This window comes from Polyodon spathula, chromosome 7, assembly GCF_017654505.1.
Source record: "Polyodon spathula isolate WHYD16114869_AA chromosome 7, ASM1765450v1, whole genome shotgun sequence".
NCBI lineage: Eukaryota > Metazoa > Chordata > Actinopteri > Acipenseriformes > Polyodontidae > Polyodon > Polyodon spathula.
The window spans coordinates 53,924,904-53,941,553 of record NC_054540.1 but is presented as its reverse complement, the minus strand read 5'-3'; the positions used below and the strand labels follow the sequence as shown (position 1 = coordinate 53,941,553).

At 37.5% G+C, this 16,650-nt stretch overlaps 1 protein-coding gene across 1 annotated transcript in view; it reads left to right on the top strand.

Moving 5' to 3' along the window:
* Nucleotides 1–16,650, top strand: part of diaph2 (diaphanous-related formin 2) — a 448,520-nt gene that overhangs the window by 142,442 nt on the left and 289,428 nt on the right. The window contains exons 8-13 of the mRNA XM_041253971.1: nucleotides 499–573; nucleotides 684–753; nucleotides 6,320–6,456; nucleotides 9,064–9,172; nucleotides 11,207–11,317; nucleotides 12,893–13,005. Coding sequence (XP_041109905.1) covers nucleotides 499–573; nucleotides 684–753; nucleotides 6,320–6,456; nucleotides 9,064–9,172; nucleotides 11,207–11,317; nucleotides 12,893–13,005 — 615 coding nt within the window. The remainder of the gene's footprint in view (nucleotides 1–498; nucleotides 574–683; nucleotides 754–6,319; nucleotides 6,457–9,063; nucleotides 9,173–11,206; nucleotides 11,318–12,892; nucleotides 13,006–16,650) is intronic.

Below are 16,650 nucleotides of genomic sequence, written 5' to 3'. Positions count from 1 at the left end.
TAGTAGTTGGTAACCTGTACTTCCCACTGTTTGCCCTCCCACAAGAGAAAACTCCCAAATGTACTAAAACACTATTAGGCAGTAAGACAAACCGGAAGCCAGATGTATTTCTATTCATTTATAGATGTGGCTGTACATTCTGCCCAGTTTTCAAATCCTTGTGTAATTATATATTACATGCAAATGAGAAGACCTACTACTGATAAACATTAAGAGTGGAATCCGCTCTACCATTTCAGTGTTGATGGAATGTAATGCTAATATTTTCATTATTTGCACACCCCCTTGCAATTATGTCCCATTATTTACACTGCTCAGTTTACCTCCTCCATCACTGAGCTCCTTGTGCTGCAGGCATGTCGTTGTGTATGTGTGTGTAACTACAGATACTTTATACCGGTAACATGTCAATTGAATTCTGTTTGACGACAACAAAGTGCAGCTTTTTAAAAATGTGATGGTGACTTTTGGCTAATGCCAGCATCTTCTGTGTTTTAGCTGGGTTAATAACTTTGGACATGAAGGCCTGGGGCTGCTGCTGGATGCTCTGGAGAAGCTGCTGGACAAAAGACAGTAAGAGGCAATTACTCCTCTTCGAGGAAAATCAAAGATGCGTCTGTTAAACCAGGGGATGAACCTTTTTGTTTAATTCCGCCCCTTTCCTCCCTCTCTGTTGACTCCAGGCAAGAAGGAATTGACAAAAGGAATCAGCACAAGCTTATCCAGTGTCTCAAGGCATTCATGAACAACAAGGTGAGTCTGATGTGCAGTGGAAACCAGGCAGAAATGGCCTGTCAAATCTTTGACTTTTTTTTTGCTTATCTACCTGTCAGCAGTAAAAATATATTAAAAACGACGCACAGATATACCGATGAATAAATGGAATATAATACGAGGGTAAGCACAAGTGCAGAAGGAGTAAAACAACATTGAAGTGGCTCAGTAGGTGGTTTACTCTTTAATGTGCCTGGAATACAGGTGCCTGGAATACAGCTCAGCATGGAAGAGACGACTTTATACGTTTGCAATGGCCTATTTAGCTTTCAGAAACCCTGTTTAATAGTTACTAACCAGATATCAAAATCCTGGTGGCTGCAAATAGCACTGCTTGTCATTTATTTGCCAATGTCACAGCGGGCATTTTAGGGCAAGAGTAGGATGACAAATTGCTCCGTTTATTTTCCTCCCTTTCTCATGTATGTATTAAATCAATATGATTAAAAAAGGAAAAACAAAACAACAACAAAAAAACAGGATAATAAATGCTAATTAGCAGTTTTAAAACACACACTATTCAGCATAAATTAAAAGAATTGTTATAAATAAATAATTGAAACTAAAGAGAGAGCAGAGGACATAAACTTGGCATTGATCAAAGCTGCATCAGATTAAACTCGTTACAACACCAGTAAAAGCTGCAGTTAATCAATTAGACTACTCATTTCTCATGTGTGGCTTGGCACTGTCCGAAATGTATCAACCCCCTTATTGTAACATTGCTGATTCACAAAGAAAAATTCACTCCAAAATTATAATCCTATCTGAGAACATCCTAGTTAGTCCTAATACACTGGGGTCTGTTGAATTGAACCCACAAAGGAAATGTGTAGGTTTGCCTGCAAGTCAAGTTTTTTTTTTTTTCTGGGCAGCTTCAATCTGGACTGAAACATCTTGTCTATTGATCAGTCCCTTTTTCTAAAACCCCACACATTTTTTCAACATCTTGGGGCTTTGCTTAATTGGCAGTTCTTGTAATTTGCTGTAAAGGTTTCAATTTAATTAGGCATTATTTACACAGCAATCACATCTTAAAACCACATGCGGTTGGACATGTGAATTCGATCCTCATTCTAAATGTAATTTTTAATGTGAATGCCTATGTTCATGTAATTTTAAAATGAGTGTGCCAAAAAAGAATACACATGGAAACAAAAAGAATATGGCAATAGACAAGGTTGTTTCTGCAAATATACCCTATGGTAGTTTCTGGCTGTCTCTTTCCAACTTTTAGAACCGTGTCATTTACTGTTTTATAGTTTTTTGTTTTTTTTTATATTGTTACTAATGCTGTATGTACAAAAACTGCATGTTTAATTACAGTTGCTAAATTGGTCTAACCCAGGGGTCTCCAACCCTGGTCCTGGAAAGCCCCTCTCCAGCATGTTTTAAATGTGTCTTTACATCATAAGAACATAAGAACATAAGAAAGTTTACAAACGAGAGGAGGCCATTCGGCCCATCTTGCTCGTTTGGTTGTTAGTAGCTTATTGATCCCAAAATCTCATCAAGCAGCTTCTTGAAGGATCCCAGGGTGTCAGCTTCAACAACATTACTGGGGAGTTGATTCCAGACCCTCACAATTCTCTGTGTAAAAAAGTGTCTCCTATTTTCTGTTCTGAATGCCCCTTTTTCTAAACTCCATTTGTGACCCCTGGTCCTTGTTTCTTTTTTCAGGCTGAAAAAGTCCCTTGGGTCGACACTGTCAATACCTTTTAGAATTTTGAATGCTTGAATTAGGTCGCCACGTAGTCTTCTTTGTTCAAGACTGAACAGATTCAATTCTTTTAGCCTGTCTGCATATGACATGCCTTTTAAGCCCGGAATAATTCTGGTCGCTCTTCTTTGCACTCTTTCTAGAGCAGCAATATCTTTTTTATAGCGAGGTGACCAGAACTGAACACAATATTCAAGATGAGGTCTTACAAGTGCATTGTACAGTTTTAACATTACTTCCCTTGATTTAAATTCAACACTTTTCACAATGTATCCGAGCATCTTGTTAGCCTTTTTTATAGCTTCCCCACATTGTCTAGATGAAGACATTTCTGAGTCAACAAAAACTCCTAGGTCTTTTTCATAGATTCCTTCTCCAATTTCAATATCTCCCATATGATATTTATAATGTACATTTTTATTTCCTGCGTGCAGTACCTTACACTTTTCTCTATTAAATGTCATTTGCCATGTGTCTGCCCAGTTCTGAATCTTGTCTAGATCATTTTGAATGACCTTTGCTGCTGCAACAGTGTTTGCCACTCCTCCTACTTTTGTGTCGTCTGCAAATTTAACAAGTTTGCTTACTATACCAGAATCTAAATCATTAATGTAGATTAGGAATAGCAGAGGACCTAATACTGATCCCTGTGGTACACCGCTGGTTACCACACTCCATTCTGAGGTTTTTCCTCTAATCAGTACTTTCTGTTTTCTACATGTTAACCACTCCCTAATCCATGTGCATGCGTTTCCTTGAATCCCAACTGCGTTCAGTTTGAGAATTAATCTTTTGTGCGGGACTTTGTCAAAAGCTTTCTGGAAATCTAAATAAACCATGTCATATGCTTTGCAATTATCCATTATCGATGTTGCATCCTCAAAAAAATCAAGCAAGTTAGTTAGACACGATCTCCCTTTCCTAAAACCATGTTGACTGTCTCCCAGTACCCTGTTACCATATAGGTAATTTTCCATTTTGGATCTTATTATAGTTTCCATAAGTTTGCATATAATAGAAGTCAGGCTTACTGGTCTGTAGTTACCTGGTTCAGTTTTGTTTCCCTTTTTGTGGATCGGTATTACGTTTGCAATTTTCCAGTCTGTCGGTACCACCCCTGTGTCAAGAGACTGCTGCATGATCTTGGTTAGCGGTTTGTAAATTACTTCTTTCATTTCTTTGAGTACTACTGGGAGGATCTCATCCGGCCCAGGGGATTTGTTTATTTTAAGAGCTCCTAGTCCCTTTAACACTTCTGCCTCAGTTATGCTAAAGTTATTTAAAACTGGATAGGAACTGGATGACATGTGGGGCATGTTGTCAGTATCTTCCTTTGTAAAAACTTGTGAAAAGTAATCATTTAACATATTTGCTATTTTTTTTTCTTCCTCTACGATTTTGCCATTTGTATCTCTTAAACATTTAATCTCCTCTTTGAATGTTCTCTTGCTGTTGTAATATTGGAAAAACATTTTGGAATTGGTTTTAGCTCCCTTAGCAATGTTCATTTCTATTTCTCTCTTGGCCTTTCTAACTTCCTTTTTGACTTGCGTTTGCAGTTCTGTGTACTCTTTCTGCGTACTTTCTTTTTGGTCCTTTTTTAATGCTCTGTAAAGTGCCTTTTTTATCATCAGTGACTAAAGATCTGGAACACCTGCTAATCTTGACTAATTAAGCCAATAATTGTTTGAAACAAAAACCAGCAGCCATAATAGCTCTACAGGACTGAGACTGCATCCCTGTCAATCCTCAGGATGTTAGTGCTGCCATTTCATCTTTAACCAAGATGATATTGAGCTTGATTAGCTGGCCATGGAGATCTCATCTCTTGGCTCCTAGTTCCAGCACAAAAAGCATTTTAAAGGTGTACTGTTGCATCTCATACAGTTATAAACATAGTTTTAAAGTACATTATCTACAAGCAGAATCGGCATTCACTTTAATTGGGGACAGGACACGGTATTGGTTTTAATAAAGAAATGTCTCAAAGGCTCCCATTAACAGCAAGGTGGAATCGGAACATAGATTACTTTTTTAATTAAAATCTAAGACCATAACAAAGGAATTGTGTCACATAAAGGCAATTACTAGAGAATGCGTCAAGCGTATTTGGACACAACTGTCTCCTTCACTATTATAAAGATTTCGTCACCTCAGAAGATTTATTATCTCCTGGTAATCTTTATGCACCCTGTAGTTATCACTTAAGTAAACTCCCTTCTTGTTACCAGTTCCATATAAACACCACCTCACCTGTCTTTAGCTATCGCTTTCAGTTTCAGGACAATTAGGAAAATCTGAAAGTCTCTTTCTATTTGGAAATTGAAGGTTGTAAATTCGGATACCCTTGTATTTAAAAAGGTTATTATTTTCATTAGGACGCCTGTAAAATGTAGTGCATATAACAAAAACAAGATACAGTATGTGGAAGAAGAGATCTTGAGGACATGGCAAATGCACTGCCTACTCGGATCACAGATCTGTATCATGGCAAGCTGGTACTACACGATTGTGGTACAATGCAGAATACTGGCAAAATGCCTTACCTTGATCTTGGACAACAGGAAAAACATTAGTTTATTAAAGCTCCGAGGCTTTTGACAAATACATAACACTGATAGTTACCCCATATCTTATACAAGACTTTAATAAGCCAAGCGACGTTTGAGTTAAAATAAAGTTTGGAGTTAAAAGTTGGCAGGTATGGTCTACTCCCCTTCTGGCAAGGAGAAAACCAGGCCACGAGATATGCATTGCTGGGTAAGCTATCAACCACTGCCGATGTGTGACATTGTCGCCTGGAGCCACATATGATTGTAGTCTCTGTGTAAAATTAAACTGGTACCACTTCGGCTCTGTGGACACTATCACTCATTGCTATTTTTTTTTTTTTTCCTGGAAGCGTTGCCATCATTTTTCATCAAGCAACCTAAATAGCATTGTGTCCCCTGTTTCATTAAAACCTTTGTAAGTTATTGTTCAACAGAAATTGGCTTATTTGACAAAAGTCCCAAAACTCAGTCTGGCTCTTGGTCATTTAATAACATGGACCATATACTTGTATTGGGAAGTGGACTACCTTCTGACTAATTCTGAACAATTTTAGAGTTGATGCATATTGTGTGATTATTCCTCTGCACTTTTTAAATGTAAATCACAACAGCCAGGGGATACTTTATAACCAGAATTTGAAATGAATGGATTATTACTGGAGTGTTTTAGATCTTTTTTTAAATTGTTTGCAGTTCTGCATTTTATTCCAGCACTGTCTGTTATGTAACTTGCCGCGGGACCTCATTGTAAAAGAGGTTCTGTAATTGTCCTGATTCTTTAATCTCCCTGTCTCGTTAAATAAAAAACAAATAAATACAACACACCAGTAGGTTCACATGACAGGATCACATGGCTTCCAGTCTTCCTTCTGTGTGACTAAACCATGTTGTCTACTTTTTTTCTTCTTTTTTTTCCCCTGGATAAACCAATAACACAACTTTGAAAATAAGTGTGTACCCTCAAGCACCTTATTTAAAAATACACTCTTTTGAAGGGACTCCTAATTGCATTTTTATGCAGCGTTATTCAGTTTAAGCAAAGGGAAGTGTGTATGCTTTTGCTGTCCCCTGGGCTGTATCTGGGAGATATTTTGACTCACTCCTATCCACAGTGTGCTAAACAGCTCTCTGGGCTAGTGCACTGCTGGATATCCCCAACCAGATAAAGGGACATGATCAAATAAACTCTTAACAGCCCAAATTGGTTTGCTCGTTTTTATATGTTCTTTATCTGACTCAATCATATCTGACTTTATTTTTTATTATTTTTTAGTATGGCTTGCAAAGGATACTGGGAGACGAGAGAAGTCTTTTACTTCTGGCCAGAGCTATTGACCCGAAACAAACCAGCATGATGACAGAAATAGTGAAAATACTTTCTGCCATTTGCATTGTTGGAGAGGAAAACATGTAAGTTGATAAACAAAAAGCTTACCAGTTGTGTCTGCCTGCCCACCTACCTATCAATCTAATTACCTGTGTGCCGGTTTAACTGCATCTTTCTTTCTATCTGCTAACTGTTTGTCTAAATGTCAGGTACCAAGGACAAGCTAAAATGTGTACTTTAGGTGTTAAACTTGAATAATAAATGTATTTGGAATGTATTACAAATGTACCCCAAAATATCTTAATTTTCAGAGTATAAAGAGAACTATTTTGACAGCTGGTTCGAGACAAGCTACACCAATCTAATATTATGTCTTTCTCCACTTCACCCTTGACTTGGTTTTGATGATGCAGTGTCCAGGGCCAACTACACTCCACTTTCACAATTCATACTGTGTTCTATAGAAACTCTTTAGTACAGAACTTAATGCATACATGTAACTGGACAATGTATTCGTTGGTTTCTCATTTATCAAGGGAACTCAAAGTTGCTGAGTAGATCTGCAGTACATAACCTTTGTGTTCAGTATACAGCTGTAGTGCAGGTGAGCATGATTCTTTTGATATGCAAACTGCTAAATCTATATATCTAAAGGACAAGATTTCACAGTATAACTCCATAATAAGAGAGTGTTCATGACTAAACCATTTGCAGGTAAGAAACACACACAAAGGCATATTCTTTCTTTATCAAATGAAATTATCAAATGCTAGAATGTGCTAGCTTATCATCTAAACAACTGCTTTGGTCAACAGCTCTGGCCAAAAGTTTTGCATCACCTAGAATTTTAGGATTGAGACAATTACAAACCTAACACTTTTCAGCAGGTTTCTTTTGTTTTTGTGAAGCAAAATTAGTTCATTCTGTAGGGTGATGTAAAACTTTTGGCCATAGCTATACAACATGACAGAGGTTTACTTCTAATTAGAAAAGGAACTTGTCCATGGAAACCACAGAAGACTTCGAGAGTACCAGAGACTGTAAGATGCCTGTGGATCAGGCTGACTGTCTCCTTTATAAATGCACTGTACTTACTGAAACACTGTCACGTTTATTTTAATGCTGATTATAAGTCCATATAAAGGATACTTCTATTTCTGTCTTGTGTTTTAATATTTAATGTGCTCATTAATCTTTTTTTTTTTAAAGTTTTGATATAAAGTGTGCATTCCACTTTAAAACACCTTTTGTTTTTAAGTATTAGTATTCTACATCATACAACTGCTGTGTCTGAAAAGCTGGTGTTTCGTATTGGGCACAAAACACGCTGTAGATACATGTAGCAGCTTATCAAAGTTTTGAAACCATTAACACATTAATCAGGTCTTGCTTTTTTTAACACGGTATTTCCTGTTCATTAACTTTATTGTTTCAGCACTGAGCTAGGATTTCTCATTGATTCAAATTATTAAACAAGAAACAAGCCTGAAGTAGGTTAAATTGCTATTTTGTGGTACATTTGCTCCCAGGAAAGTGCTTTCTGAAAAGGTTTGGGTTGCTGTGAAGCATATACCTGTATCAGTCCTGTACATTGATAGCAAAGAGGTACAACTAAACAGTTTGTTTTCTTACCTGTTTGCTAAAGGTATTTGTCAGATTTCTACGCTTTAAAATTATTGCCAGACTAGATCTGGCTTAAGCAGTTAGGATCACAGAGACAGTCTTGTCATGCATTCCGGTTTTTCATTTCAGGCATCTGATTGTGATAGATGACCGAAAAAGAAAGTCTTTTGTAGTATGGTGGGATTCTCTCAGCATCTGCTGCCTGCACCCTGCAGATAAAGGGGATATCAGGGTTTGATTTGGATAAGCCCACCTGAACTGATCTATTATTAGATCTGGGCTGATAAATATTTAACTGGGGAATTTAAAAACTTTTACACTGATTTCAGCAACTTGAAAAAGTATTATGTACTTTTTTGTCTTAGTCCACATCCAACAGTAAATCGTATATTTCATTTTGGTTAAGTTCTTATTGAATTATTAATCCATATTTTGTCAGCACAGGTAGCAGTATATCTCACCGGTGTCAGCAGTAATAAGTTGCAACCAGTGCATGTCTGTGTTAGTTCTTGAAGTTGCTGTGCACTATGACCATGTACCATATCACCATGGTTGCCCAGCTTAACAAGTACGATTTATAAAGCTTCTGCTGCAGAAACAAAAAATTAATTGTTACTGTAGCAAAGTTAAATTGAAGCTATCGGCTGCTGTGTGCATGCAAGCATATCCTGAGTGGTACACAACAATTACTTTTAATGCACTTGGATTAAACAGACCATATAATTGATATTGGTAGTCAAAAGCTCTCTGCCTTGTGCTATATTGGTCAAAAAGGATGAATGAAAGAAATAAAGAAATTAATAGCTGTCAGTATGACAAAGGCGAGCGAACCTTTTCATGTGAGAATGACTCTGTCGTTTTGATGAGGGGCTTGATCCTTCACCGTGGGGGCTTTTTGAAGGTTTGCATTTCATCAAATGATGGACCTCGCTAGATTTCTGTTGAAAGGTGAACAAGAGATCAAGAGATCAGCAAACAAGAAAGATGGAACGGGAAGCAAACATCCTGTCCACTTGCTGATGAAGCTGGTTGTTTACCTTTTCCTCTCTGTCTTTTTTCCCCTGCAGACTTGATAAGATCCTGGCAGCCATGACGATTTCAGCTGAGCACAATAATAAAGAACGCTTTGCTCCTGTTGTGGAGGGGTTGGACAACCATGAAGCGCCCCAGTTACAGGTCGGTCAAGGAATATTTCACACTGCCCCTATTGGGCTCATTTAGGTGACAGGTTCACCAGTAGGCTGGGCAAGACAATACAATTCCATCCTCATTTGTATCTCTCAGGCAGAAATGCTAAAACGACATAATTACCTGTGATAACGTAAACGTGCACCATCTATTAATTCCCCACTGTGGTCACTGGGTCAGTGTGCTTTTAAAGATACTGTCCTTTGGAAGATTCAGCCATAGCTGATGAGTTTTTAATTGAAGTAGAGCATGGACGTTGACTGCATTCAGTGTTAATTAGATACATGTTTCTATTTATTCATTCCAGTCAACACTGGTCTCCAGAATGAGCAATCCATTCCCGGTCTTTATCTTTCAGTTTAATAAATCCTTGTGTGGTGCACGGATGCTTTCATTAATGAATGTCTTTCATTACCACATACACTCCAAAGACAGACCGAACAAAACATGTAATTACACATTCAATAGCTTTTTTAAACCAAACTAGTATTCCTTTTAACAAAAACACAGATTTATTAAGAACAAGGTAAGTCACACAACCCTTTTACAGCATCTGTCCTAGATACTACTGTATACATGTAATTCTTTTGATTGCTGTGCCATTTCTTTTTTTTACATTTTAAACTAATGAAAGACATGCTCCTAATTGCAAAGGAAACAAGAATGTGCACTTAAAAGGTTCAAAAAAGAATTGAAGCTCTTTTAACCTTCAAATTGTCTGTTGAGTCAATTTCTTTTAATGAGATGCACAGCAAATTGTCTTCAAAAAACTCTTTGAGTTATGAATGCATAGTTATTTTAAATGCTTCTACAAAACGGGTTCACCCAAATGAAACAAGTTAATTTGACTTGATTGTGGAAAAATTGCCATGTTGTTCTTTACACTACAGTATATAATCGTGCCTTTATCTCAGGGTAATAGTTTCACAGAGTCAGATTAGTCCAGATCTTGGAACCTCTTCTCAAAATTCAGCTCGTCACACATTACCGTCTGCACTACATTGTGCCACAGGGAATGCTTTGTTTTGTTCACAAAAACACAAAAGTCTAGTTTGAAACTCAAGTTAAATGGACTGAGCTGGGTATTGCACCCAGCCTTTGTAATATGCCAGCTGGTCAACAACAGTAACAGGGATGGTGGTCCCTATCGGTCCTACCAACCTAACTCCACACAGCTGGATGGCAGGCAATAGCAGCCCTCTTAGTCCTCTTAAGTGTTCTATGCAGCCCGTTTCCTCCATCTGCAGTTGTCCCAGCAATCTGACTGCGTCCGCCTAAACAAAACTCATTAGCCTTGACGTCCCCCATAAAACCACTCTGCTCGCTTGTTCAGCTGTATTAGTACAAGCCATTAAAACGGAGTTTCTTCTAGCAAAAAGAAAACAACACAGCCAGATGGCTCTTTTTTGCTCCATTATTCTCTGATTGTACAGTAGCATTATGATGCCTCTTGTTCATGCAACCGCTGCAACATAAATCGACCCACTCTGGCATGGTTATGGGGCATTTATCAGGATTTACTTTATGTAAAACATCAGAACCAGCCAAAGAAATGAAAAAGAAACTGTCTGGAGTCTTTTTATAAAAATAAAGGCGACAGACTCCCCTGTGGCCTGTTAATAACAAATGCAGCAGGGAAGATTAATAATGGCTACTTTTCAGATGTCAATCAAGTCATCCTTCAGCTTTCATTGATCTGTTGTCTTTAGAACATTTTCTCCTTGCAATTAACATCCTTCTTCATCTCAGACTGTTCCCAGTAGCCACCTTACAGCCAGTTAATGCACATCAGCATCTTTCACTCTTGTTCCTTTGCTTTGCCATCCTTCAGATAAATCAATTGGAAAACTCACAGCTGTTCATTGAAACTGGGGGGGGGGCTCTTCCGGTTTTGTGTACTGATTGGGTTGATAATAATGGAGGCAACTTTCTCAAAGTGCGTTTGAAAACAAACAGTTGGTGGGTATTTCTGTCTCTCTTTCCATTTTGACTTTCTAACCTTCTGTTCAATTTACATTACAGGTGGCATGCATGCAGTTAATCAACGCCCTGCTCACCTTTCCAGAGGATCTGGACTTCAGGATACACCTTCGGAATGAGTTCCTACGCTGTGGGCTGAAGAAAATCCTCCCTGTAAGTGGCTTGTGTAAACATATCCCAGGAATGGGCAGTACCGGACTAAACGTTAACAATACAGCTTTAGATGATATACCGATTGTGTGTGCAGCAGCTGCTCATAGGCACACTCTGCGTTCTGAAGGTTCTAATTGACATCTCTCTGGGAAGGGTTTATGTAACGGTGCTTCTAAATATATTTGAAGATCTGTTACATGAGCTGACGTCTGGTCTTTCAGAACTATTTGCATTTGGATAAATTAAATAAATCAGTGCATAAATAAAGGACATTGAATAATGTAGGCAGACTAATATAATCTGTCCTGTGCTTCAAACACCCACCCATTGCAGCTTCCCTCCTGTATTTGCATTAAATACATCATTTGACTGTTAACTGGCATCTAATCTGTCAGATGGTGAGGTGTGCTTTTTCTGAGGAGCAATGGTTAAATATATTTTTTACATTTCTCTTTTTAAAGTATGTGTATTTAATTTCAGAATGATTAACATTAAAGTTCTGAAACTTCTTTATGATATAAAACAAATGCGTAAAGAGGGGACAGAGGTGTTCTCTTTAGGGCATTGGTGTACTCGCTTATTAAAGAGGTGTTTGCACAGTCTAGCCAAAACATACATATGTAATATCTCCCGAATCCCCAGCTTCAAACACAGTGTATTGTTTGAGTGTGCCTCATGTTTCCCAGAGCTCAGGGGGAAAAAGTAATCTGGCACAGGCATGAGGGTAATACATTATGATTGTAGCGAGGGAGGAGATGACCACAAGATTTATCACTGTGTTGTCTATTTTTTTAAAATGAGTATATCATGAAATAATGTCATGCTATTTTTATGTATAGTTTTGCGGTAGACCGTCCTTAGCAAGCAAAAAAGGGACTTGGGGTTTGGAAACTGTCTCGTGTCCGGTTATCTCAGTTCGGCAGATATGATTTGTGTATTCTTGTCTTTTTGTTGATATGTTGACCCTGGTTTTAAAAGCTTTTTTTCCTCTCAAGTTCCCAGTTTACATGCACTGTGTAAAGAGCCCAAGACATTAATTCCGTTGCTCTTAAGGACACGTCAGTTATTTCTTATTAGTTTTCTAACATCACCACACCTTGTATTCAGGGAGAAATAATTTGATTTCAAACATCTTTATGTCAAGTTCACCAGCGCTTTAGCTTATTGATTGATTATAAATGGTTATATAAATATTCTTATATATCATGTAATAATTTATGCTAAAAACATGTTATAACAATTTTATGCAGTGTTTTATTTCTAATCATGCAGTTGGTAACGTGGTTAAGCACCCGCAAGCAGGTTCATTCAGGTAACAGATGACAAATATAGTGTTTCCCATATCAGTTCGGCATGTCTATTAGCCTGGCATTCATTTTGCTAAGAGATAGGTAATGGGAAGAGAGATTTGATGTCCTAGTTAATACAATACATGTTGCTTAATCAGTGCTGCAAGCTTTCACTGTGGGTGGAGTGAATACCATAGCTCTCCTCGCCTCCACCAGCAGGAGTCAGTATTGCAAGTGTCCAGATGACACATTTTGTGTTGTTTTTTGTTTTATTTTACAACCGTAGGAGCTGAAAGAGACGGAGGAACTTGATATCCAGTTGAAGGTGTTCAATGAAAACAAGGAGGAAGATTTAATTGAATTAAATCATCGGCTTGAAGACATCCGAGCTGAAATGGAATATCCTTTATTTAACGTTGTTTAATTTGCCAGTAATAGAAAGGCACATAATGATTGTATTAAATTAGTATCGTCTAGTTCCAAACCTAAACCCGAGACCCCAGCTCATTAAATGGGGATTTGTGTACCTAGAGCATAATTAGATTCACATCTCATCAGGTTTTTAACAAACACAAACCTTTCTCCTCTTGATGTCATTTTATGACTGTTCACTCTGGTTCATTAAAGTGCTAAATATTTAACTAATTAAAATTACCCAGAAACTAGTAGGCCGAGGATCTTTTCTTTAAAACATAGTTATTCCTTCTTTTTTTAAAGGACATTTAGTTTTGAAGCTATGTCTATGACATACTACTGGTAGTTTTCAAAAAGCCTCAGTTCGTTGTTCAACTCTAACTCATTATAAGGCTCTTTGCTGGAACACATTCAGAGATACAATACTATTATAAAGTTGTTTCAGAGCTGCTGGATGGGTTTCTTTTAAGTTTTAATCCTTTCAAATGTCATTAGAGCTGTCCAGTTGTGTCTGTTACGCATTTCTCTTTGTTTGCTTCAGTGTGTGACTCTTGCTGTGCCTGTTTTCAGCTTTTCAATCCAAATGAGGTCTTTCAAAGTTTGCTCATTTGCTATTTTTGCATTTTATTTGTGATTTTAAATCTTTTACTTTCATGTTTTGCTAACTTTTAGAAAACAAATTAACTTTTTGATAGCCATGTCTAAAATAATTGTTATCTTGCTGAATTGGCTACATTGGTCCCAACTGTATAATATCTTGTCAAGATCCTATTCAAGTAGCATGGGCATACAGTAAATCAAATAAACCTGTGGCTGGATATCATAACAACAGAGTGCATTAGTTTCAGAACATTTAGAGTACTGCAGTACATATTAATACAACACTCACTGTCTGCAACATCGTTTACTGTTACACATGTGTACACAAGCACCTGCACTATGCTTGATGGTTCACTAAAGGACACTTGGTGCTGTGATTGCCACAGTCTTATCTGCAATGTCTTTGCATAATTTGGATTGTGTTTCGCAGTTTTCTCCTTGTTTCCATTTTGTAGAAGCTCAATAAATATTAACATGTTGAGAATGCGTTCTTCTTGACCTAAACCTAACCCTAACCTCAATCTCTTCTGAGGTGTCTCTGCCCGCTGAATGAATATTAATGGATCGCGCAGATCTACGACATTGATTGACCGTAACCCCAACTCTGACTCTCTCACACCTTGCTTCACTGTGCTGTTATTCCAGGTTCATTAGCTCGCCTCATGTTTATTAATATCCATGAACCTGGGTAAGTTTGTTACAGATGCCTAGTTCGTCTACTCCTTCTAATTCAGGTATTTTTCCAATGCTTTGCTAACTCAACTCGACTGTGTGCTACAAAAGGGCATTGCAGCATCACACTCTTTCCTCCTTTCTTACTGGATCCTCGTTAGTTTTTTGTGTCTTCGGCGTGCTGACATTCTCTCGAACCAAAGGGAGACATTCCCTAGTATGGTAAACACTGCATTGTAGAGTATGAGGAAAAGGTTTGCTTGGGTCCCTGTGGCAGGTGTGCCATATAGTCAGGTTTGCTGTGCCAAGTTGCTGATCTTCGCTGAGGATTCCTCAGGGAGCGTTGCATTGGCTCTGGTGCTCACAGGAGTTAGGGCGGTCTCTTTCTCATCACCACGCTGCAGCGGACCAGGCACCCATTGAACTCAAGCGGACACCTGCAGGGCTAGCCTTTGTTCTTCAGGGATATGTAAAGAAGCAAGTGGTTTACCTCGTAGGAAGGTTGTTATTTTTCAATTTGTACACACATGTGCCATTGGGACAGGTGTATATAGACTGAAGGACAGTGCGTTGAGGAATCATGTTTGTTTTCATTGCAGTGTACCATGTAGTGTAGTGTACCTATGATCAGGGCATGTTTTACTTGAAAGATTTATACCACACGTCTACCCTTTTGACCCAGTGGTGGTAAGACATTGCAGTCAGGAAGAAAACAATTTAGCCAGAACACTGCCTAGGCTGTTGTTGGTTTGCAAGTCAAGGTCTTGTTTGTTTTGTCCATCTACATAAACTTAATTTAATAGCTGTTTAAAAGCTGTGAAGTCATTGCTTTGAAATCTTGTATTTATGGTATGACTGATTTTCTAGATCAAGGGGGAAGTCTGGTTTTGTATTGAGTTTTTGATGGCAACAAGGAGTTTCTTTATTTTCTTAAAAATGACCAGACGCTAAACGCAAACAAAGGGTGGCATTTAAATACAGCTGCAGAATAGCAACAAGACAATCTTCGGCAGTGTTTCACTGCACTCCTACCTTCTAAATATTTCATCAGACATGGTCAAAACACACAAAATACTGTAACAGCAATTCATTTTTCATCAGACGCTGCCATCTTTTGCCATTTTCTTCTGTACATGAGAACAAATAACTTACATTTCATTTTTAATTTGTAGTATTATTAAAAACAAAATCTAATGTAAAATGCTTCAAATGCTATCAATAATACATATTTTGAATTTTGTCAAACTCTTATATTTCCATCTTTCACCTGTTTTATTAACTGACACACGATTGTTAAAAGTGAGGGTGCAATTCTCATTCTTAATGAAATTGCCCTGGGCCTTTTTAATTTTTCATTGATGCTTTCCAGGCAACAACAGTTTCAAAAACGTTTTAAAGCTTTGTTATGATGTGTTGCTAATGTATTCAAAGAAGAAATCGGTTAGATGCAGAGGCCATGATATGAATAGAAATCAAGTACAGTACATTGAACCGTGTTCATGTGAAGAACAAAATACTTTTTAGCAACTTGCTAGAATAGTTTTTGCTGAGCAAATTATTCAATAATAAATACATGCATGTACAATTTTACTATAATCCTTCTATTATTTTTTTTGAAATGGAAATTAAATGCTGAAAAGGCCCTAAATGAATTTAAGTAGTACACTTTGTTATGATAGCAAACAATCTGTTCAGCAGCAATGAAAGTGCTATGTGGCAAATAGGAGCCACAATATAAAGAGCTCTATTCGATCCTATTAGATAAGAAGTAACAATTTAGGATTAAGTCAGTTTGTATCTGCAATGACATGACAGTAGTGCAATAGGGCAAGGATAGTGCATCATCTGAGGATACAGTAACACAGTGCTTCAGTCAGGCTAGTCCAGTACATGTAGATCAAGACATCTGTAAGTGTAGTCTTAACAGGTGGACTTTGACGAGGCGGCGGAAGGCAGTGAGAGAGAGAGAGAGAGAGAGAGAGCAGTCCTGATTGTGAACGGTAGCTGGCTCCACCTTTGTTAGGACAGTTTGTTGTCTTGGTCTTTTGTGATGCGTTTAAAAAAAAAAATATATATATATATATATATATATATATATATATATATATATATATTATATAAATATATATACCGACGGCTTTTCAAGCAGTTAGAATACATTTGAATTTTACTTTTTTGACAGCCATGCAAATAAATAAATAAATAAATGAATGAATAAATAAATAAAAAATTAGAATTTAGATCTTTGTTAAAGCAGTTTATAACCACATTCAATTCAAGTACTGACATGATCGAATAGAGAATTATAAGTGGTAGCTTTCAGAAGGGATTTCGATGCTTTCTTGTCTGCATGTCATA